Below are 8,200 nucleotides of genomic sequence, written 5' to 3'. Positions count from 1 at the left end.
TTGAATGTCTGACTCAGACCTCAACCCTGTGATTCAAGCAATGTCACGGTGCAACCTCAGGAAAATTACAACAACAGAGGACCATGAGATTTAACTACATTATAGGGCATTAATCCAGGGTGAGCACTTAACCAAGGATGGGTTGAGTTGTAAGTCTGACACTGGGGTCATCAAGAGGGAATTTCCCATCATGGATGTTTTGTTAGATAAAGCTCCATAAAGCCTCCGCAGAAAATTCCCGCATCCCAGAACCAGTCGCTGCTCCTTCCTTTCTCCCCCACGCACATACACACACTGGATTCTCCGGATAGGGGAAAACGATGGATGAGAAAAAGAGGACAGTAGAAGAGAGGATGAGGGGAGTAAAGACAATGGGAAAAGTCAGAAGACAAAAAAGAAAAGAATAGCATGTGATCCTTAGGTCCAATACGTCCTTACACTGTCTCAACCCTGCTCAGTTTAAATGTCTCAAAACCTGCACTGTGTAACGTCTTCATGACATAATATTGCTTCCTTAACAAACTAATCACTGACTTGGGCCAAGTTGGGCTGAACGAGAGAAAACCCTCCCAACAGCAAAGCATGAAACACAGCGAAGCAAGTCACTAAATCTCGAGTCTGAGTCGAGTCTCGAGTCCCCAGTGTTCGAGTCCGAGTCCCCAAAGAGGAGCCCGAGTCGAGTCAGAGTCCAACTCATCAAGGTTGAGTCCACTCCACTCTGGCAGTCAAAGAGCTGACATACAAATAAAAGGTTTACAAACATAAATGACACAGCGGTCACCATTTCAAAGGGAGTTTATTTACTTTTGCCATCAATATAGTATGCCAAATGATTAGGGCCTATTACAAAGAAATATCTGAATCCGAATGCAGTCAATGCTCGAGTCCAAGTCCAAGTCGAGTCACGAGTCCTGAAAATCAGTACGAGTCCTCACGGACTCTAGTACTACAACACTGGAAGTAGCCCATACAAGCTCTTCTGGTTGGGCATGACCAGCACTGCAAAAGCTTCCATAAAAAGCCATGGTCTCATTTCACGAGCTTAAAATGTGAATGACACAAAGTGCCCAAAGTTACCTTGATTGATGTCCGTTTCCTCTTAGGTGCCAATCTTCCATTGTGCAGTTTTAAAGGTATATGCTTTGTTTTCAGTGGAAATTACTTCAGCTAAGTTTAACATAGTAGTTTTGAAGAATTGGGTTTTCACTGACCTCTAACAGTGAATGAATGAATGAATGAATGAATGAATGAATGAATGAATGAATGGATGGATGGATGGATGGATGGATGGATGGATGGATGGATGGATGGATGGATGGATGGATGGATGGATGGATGAATGAATGAATGAATGAATGAATGAATGAATGAATGAATGAATGATGAATGAATGAATGAATGAATGAATGAATGAATGAATGAATGAATGAATGAATGAATGAATGAATGACTGTGAGCCTCTGTGACTCTTTATTCACATCATCTCTGTTTTCACTTTCACATGTTTACTATTGAAGGTAATGTCCAGCAGCCTTCAGTAATTCATCTTTCACTTGTCCAAACGTTGACCATACAGTAAATATTCTTGACACCGACATCCATTTTCAAATACATATGCTGATACCATAAACATATAGATTATCAAAACTGCTACAAAATACATGACAGATTTATAGAGAGCATCATCCATGGAGTGCAGGCCCAGAACCTCATATTATAAACTCCACCAATAGACACATATTGTTGTCATATGGACAGCCAGTCAAACAGTTTTTTCCTTTCAAAACAACTGCATAATGATATGAGAACAAGAACACAGTGAAATTCAGATGTGAAATGTACCACAGTTCATATAAACAGTGTATCATACATACTGTACATACATACATAATCAAACTTTTTGTCAAATCTTTATATGGTACAATTTACAGGGGACTGATTCTATTCATAGACTTATATTATAAATTACATTTCTTTTTTTAAATGATCATAAATGAATTATGTTACTTGTCCATATATATCCTAGTTATAAACCTTGTCTGTTCTTTTTGCAAAGGATCTTTTTGAAAGACCTTCTGAAGTCGTTATTGAACACAGTGTATATGACAGGGTTGAGCGAGCTATTGCAGTACCCAAACCAGAAGAAGACATTAAACAGTGTCTCCGGGACACAGCAGGAGTCACATATGGCGGTGAGTGTGTAGGTAAAGAAGAAGGGGAACCAGCAGACGACAAACACTCCCATGACCACAGCCAGGACAAACGTGAAGCGCTTCTCTCTGTTCTGCCTCCCCCTCCACCTGCTCCCTCTCACACAGGGGACGGGGCAGGGGTCCCCCGGCTTCACCTGAGCCACTTTGCTCTTCCTCTTACCCTTCTTCTTTTTGAGGTAGCGGAGGTTGTTTTCGTTCCCGTCCGAGGAGCACTCATCCTCCGCGTCCACTCCGTTGACCGGTCCCCCACCCCCCTCATCCTCCTTCACCTCTCCCTCCCCGTCTTGTCTCTCCGGGGGGTCCCGTGGCACCGGCCTGTACGGCTTGTCGTCCGAGTTGCAGTTGTCCCGCCTCCTCCTCCTCTCCCCCAGCGGCGTTCTGGTCCTCTTCTTGGCGATCTGGTAGATCCTGACGTACACCAGGATCATGACGACCCCCGGGGCGAAGAAGGAGGCCGCGCTGGAGAAGAGGATGTACCACTTCTCCTCATTGATCTTGCACGCGGGGCCCTCCTCCTTGGCCCCTTCCTTCTCCATGGAGATGAGCGGCGGGAAGGAGATGATGGCGGCCAGCACCCAGACCACGAACACGATGCACTTAATCCGCCGTGGCGTCCTTTTCAGATTGTACTCGATGGCTTGAGTGACGGACCAATATCTGTCCAGACTTATGGCACACAGGTGCACGATGGAGGAGGTGCAGAAGAGCACGTCCAGGGCCAGGTAGATCTCGCACCACACTTTACCGAAATACCAGTAGCCCATCAGTTCCTTGGCCAGCGTGAATGGCATCACTAGAGTGGCCACGAGAATGTCCGCACACGCCAGCGAGACTAAGAACAAGTTCTGAGGCGCTCTCAGGGCCCGGCTGGTGAACACCGCGATCACGACAAAGACATTACCGGACACAGTCATTAGAATGAGGATACCCACCAGTATTGTAAGAGGCACAGAGATCTGCACCGGGTAGGGATCGTGGCCGCTGAGCACCAAGGTCCCGTTTCCACTCGTTAGGTTCTCACAACCCATCAGGACGTTCTGAGGTGGCGTTCCTTAATGACAGTATTAAGTGGTGAGTGATTTGCAGGTTCAGAGTCTTGTTCTTATACCAGATAGTCTACTGATCCAATCCATTCAAGAGTGCAGCATCGTAGAATGAAGTGTCATTTCATTTTGCCCACTGTCTGAAAGACATTATGTGAAGAAATGTTCATCGCTCTTGAACATGCCGGGAAAAAATATATATCTAGACAAAATCACTCGCAAAATACAAAACAAGAAAGAAGATAACAAAGGCAATTATTTTATCCACTGTTTGGAGCATTAGATTCAATCTTTGGTCCACTTTTTGTATTTTCAATGTATTTTTCTTTGTCCACCAACCTTTTGGATTTGAAACTTCCAGACACGAGCGGTGAAATAACTTTTCACAGAATAGAACACATCTGTGCAAAAAAAAAACACATCTCTCCCATGACTGAAAGTGTTGACTGTGGCAGATCTTTCTTCTGATGTAGCTCAAGTGGGGGAGTCTGGCTTTTATATGGGCTTGATCTGAGGCTGAGGCTCTGTGATGCAGGCTCCAGTATATCAGTGAGGACGACTGTAGTGGGCGGGTTCAGCTCCTATTGGAGATTCACAAGTAATTTTACTGTCGATTCCAGCTGACTCAGAAGTCGACATTATTGGCTGATTAATGACGTTAATTATATTTTTTATTTATACGAGTAAGACTTGCCATGTTGTGTGGCCTATTGACAGAGAAAAGATAGCCATGCTATAGGATAGGCCTGCTGTGCTTTATAGTTTTTGAGTAGCCTGAATCATATTGGACAAATGGTTAATGCCTCAATATCTAGGAGGGGTAGTTGTTACTAAACAGGCTACAGTTGCTATGACAGCAAACATATTTTGTAACGTTTTTGCAGCATATATTTCCCTATAACCTCAATGAGTGTAACATTAGATGATTTTAATATCTGTGGTAATTATTGCCAAACTAATGCTTTTGTCCCAATTCATTACACGATCAAAGGGGCTGGGTTGTTGTCAATTCATAGGGTAGGCTATATATTATATTTAATCACTTGTTGCACTGTATTTTGTTATGCAGTTCACTGTTATCTTGCACTCTGGTTAAATGCCAACTTATTCTCGTTGTACTGTACTTACTGTGCTGTACAATGACAATACATCTGAATCTAATATAATCTAGGCTACTTATTCTCCTTTTGTTTGTGGTTGCTTGTTGTAGCCCAAAGAGTTTGCTCTTTTGGTTAAAATCAATAGGTCTAACTCTTAACTACATAATCAAATATTGCTTATTTAGGTCAGGTTGGCCGTTCAGCTCGTTGTAGCAATGTTGTCAAATTAATGTTCCCTTGAGGCGAGATTGGTAGTTGGGATGCAGTCCCATCTGCTGGACGCACGTGGGACACACTATGGACACCATTATTCCAACCTATTTGCTGAGTAGGGTATATCTGCAGAGCCGCAAGCCCAACGTCTGGGCGGGGCTTCGTGGCTTGTACTCAGTTTGAGGCAAGTAAAGCTATGCCTCCTAAAGTGTGAAAACGGAAGTACAGGAAGTACCGGCTACAGGCTTTCCGGTTTCGACAAAACAACTATAGAAACGTGTGAAGTGCACAATATTTCCTCGTTTAAGCCACTGCAACGGCTTTGCCTGAAGAATTTACTACATGACCGGCAGGCATGCAGTGGTGGTCAAACGTGGTTAAACGCCGTTTAGGCTACGTCACTGAGACAGAAGTGCGCGCAATGATCGCGCGCACACAAAAATGACTCGTCGCGCCGTATACCCCGGCCGGCACTTATCACCTAGACTTTGCATAATAATAGGATACCGACAACCTAAATACAAGCCCTGTAGGTGGGGGGTTGCTTGATCTCCCGACTGGAAGGATGAGACAAGTTGTGCTTCAGTCTGAAGGAAATTGTCCTTCAGTAAACTAACTCTAAGTTACATTGTTAATTTAGTTTGTATTTACTTTTCTAGTTTAAGTTAATTCAATTAAAGAAATTGTAACTACAATTACATTTAAAACATTGTTATGCATAATAATCATCTGTTCTTTGCGCAACCGAGGGAACATGTGAGATGAGATGAGATATTCCTTTATTGATCCCCTTGGGGAAATTCAGGCATCATAGCAGCATGGGGGGGAGGGGGGGGGGTACAGGTAGTAAAAACAACAAAGTGTACAGGTAGTAAAAACAACACAGGCAGTGTAAACAATTTGGTCAATATGGTCAATATAATTTACTATCTGACTAGCTGAAGAAATATTCACATTATTCACAGTGCCACATAAGGTGCAGTATGCCTAAGGTAGTGTTATAATTTACTATCTACTGAGTATACATTATTCACAGTATCACGGTATCCACTGAATATACATTATTCACAGTATCACAGTATCCACCTAAGGTGCAGTAAGCCTAAGGTAGTGTAGGTTGTCCTCCTTGGGTTCCTATAAGTCCCAGGTCAATGTCTGGTAGCAGTCGCTGTCGCTGCCCCCTGTTGTGGAGCCTGGAGGCTGCTAGTCGCTGCCCACTGTTGTGGAGCCTGATGGCCGCTAGTATGAAGGACTGTCCGAGGCGGTTAGTTGAGTGTCGGGGGGGAATGAGTCTGTGGCTGAACGAGCTTCTCATCTTGACTAGCTCGTCGTAGAGGGGGTGGTAGGGGTTCTCCATGATGGCAGCCAGCTTCCTTATCATCCCCCTCTCTGCCATCACCTCAAGTCTAGGTAGCTCGACTCCCACCACGGAGCTAGCCTTCCTCACCAGCTTGTTGAGCTTGTTGGTGTCCCTTGAGTTGATGTAGCCTCCCCAGCATGCCACAGCATAGAAGAGGATGCTGGCCACAACAGACTGGTAAAAAGACTGCAGCAGTCTGTTGCACACATTGAAGGACCAAGAGTCTCCTCAGGAAGAACAGCCTGCTCTGTCCCTTCCTGTAGAGGGCCTCTGTGTTATCCGACCAGTCCAGTTTATTGTTCAGGTGTACCCCAAGGAACTTATATGAGTCCACCATCTCCACATCCACCCCTCGGATGGAGATGGGAATCGGGGGGGGCCTCTTCTTGCCCCTCCGGAAGTCCACCACCAGCTCCTTGGTCTTACTGGTGTTGAGTTGGAGGTGGTTGCTGTCGCTCCACCCCACGAAGCTCTCCACCAGGGCTCTGTACTCCTCCTCATCATCGTCGGTGATGTAGCTTACGATGGAGGAGTCGTCTGAGAACTTCTGCAGGTGGCACCCGCTTGAGTTGCGGCAGAAGTCTGAGGTGTAGAGGGTGAAGAGGAAGGGTGACAGCACAGTTCCTTGGGGGGCACCGGTGTTGCTCACCAGTACGTCAGACTGTCCTTTAGTCTGACGTACTGTGGCCTCTCAGTGAGGTAGTCCTTGATCCAGGCCACCAAGCTGTGCTCCAGCTGCATCGCGGAGAGCTTCTCCGCTAGCAGTGACGGCTGGATGGTGTTGAAGGCGCTGGAGAAATCAAAGAACATAATCCTCACTGAGCTGCGCAGCTTCTCCAGGTGCGTGTACGCTCTGTGGAGCATGTAGATGATGGCATCCTCCACCCCGATGTTTGCCTGGTATGCAAACTGCAGGGGGTCGAGGGAGTCACGCACCAGGGGCTTGAGGTGTTGCAGGACCAGTCTCTCAAACGTCTTCATGACGTGTGACGTCAGAGCGACTGGCCTGTAGTCGTTCAGGGTGCTGGGTCGTCCCTTCTTGGGCACCGGGACAATGCAGGAGGTCTTCCAGAGCTGGGGCACCCTCTCCCGCCTTAGGGAGAGGTTGAAAAGATGCTGGAGCGGTGCTGCCAGCTGCTCCGCACATACTTTGAGCACCCTGGGATTAGTGTTGTCCGGTCCTCTGGCCTTGTTTACACTAATCCTGGAGAGCTGCCTACTGACCTGACTGATTGTGATCGTCAGGGTTGGGGGTGGGCAGTCTGCTGATGTTGGCGGTGGGGTGCCGGTGCTGATGGGTGTGGGGGGGTGGGGGGTGGGGGGGCTGCTTTGTAGGTGTGATCTGGTGCTGGTGTCGATGGGTGGGGGGAGGCCACTCTGGTCAAAACGGTTGAAAAACGAGTTGAACTCGTTTGCACGCTCTGGCGGGCCCTCAACAGCTGTGCCCTTCTGTTTGAACCCAGTGATCTTCCTGACGCCCGCCCACACCTCCCTGGTGTTGTTGGCCTGTAGTCTGCCCTCCAGCCTGTCCTTGTAGCTGACCTTAGCTCTTTTTTTAGCTCCCTTTGGACAGCCCTGGTCTGCTCAGTGTCCCCTGCCATGAAGGCCCTCTTTTTCCTGTTTAGCAGGTGTTTAATGTCCTTGTTAATCCAGGGTTTATTGTTTGAGAAGCAGCGTACCACAATGTATGTGCGTGCACGTGCGCGCGCGTGCGCGGGAGCGTGCGTGCACGTGGCGTTTGGTCTTGGCCCATATTACGACTGCACCACTGATGACCGGGACGTTCTAGCTTGCTTGCCGACAGGATTCGGGAAAAGTTTGGTCCGTTCGGAGGCAGATTCCAGGGGAAGTACATACACCGGAAATTCTACCCCATACACACTTTCGGCCGTAGTGCTTTACCAGTCTTTATCTCACGGAGGAGATAAAACTGGGAACGAGGTTAGTAAAACCCGGAAGTAGTCAGTTTGTGCTGTTTATTTTTAACCCTAACCCTAACCTTAACCCTAACCTGCAACACAGAAATGCAAATGATGTCGAGTCTTCACTGCTTGTAAAAATAAACAGCACAAACTGACTACTGCACAGTCAAACAGAGTACAAGCGCGAAGCACAGTCAAACAGAGTACAAGCCCCGAAGATCCGCCTCAAACTGAGTACAAGCCCCGAAGCCCCGCCCGGACGTTGGGCTTGCGGCTCTGCAGATATACCCCATTGTCTTTGCTTGCAGTGTTGCCTGATCTCGCGAGAGAAACAAGTAAACCGGGTTAC

The 8,200-nt window shown here is 46.9% G+C and overlaps 1 protein-coding gene across 1 annotated transcript; it reads right to left on the bottom strand.

The window, feature by feature from the left end:
- Positions 1-2,026: 2,026 nt before the first annotated feature.
- On the bottom strand, positions 2,027-3,241 carry LOC311234411 (alpha-2A adrenergic receptor-like; the record flags this gene model as incomplete). The annotated part of the gene is made up of 1 exon (XM_084321581.1): positions 2,027-3,241. One exon carries the CDS (start codon positions 3,239-3,241, stop codon positions 2,027-2,029), a length of 1,215 nt encoding a protein of 404 aa, XP_084177707.1.
- Positions 3,242-8,200: the final 4,959 nt, after the last annotated feature.

This window comes from Notolepis coatsorum (genome assembly GCF_963971535.1).
Source record: "Notolepis coatsorum genome assembly, chromosome: 9".
Lineage (NCBI taxonomy): Eukaryota > Metazoa > Chordata > Actinopteri > Aulopiformes > Paralepididae > Notolepis > Notolepis coatsorum.
This window is presented reverse-complemented; position numbering and strand designations above follow the sequence as displayed.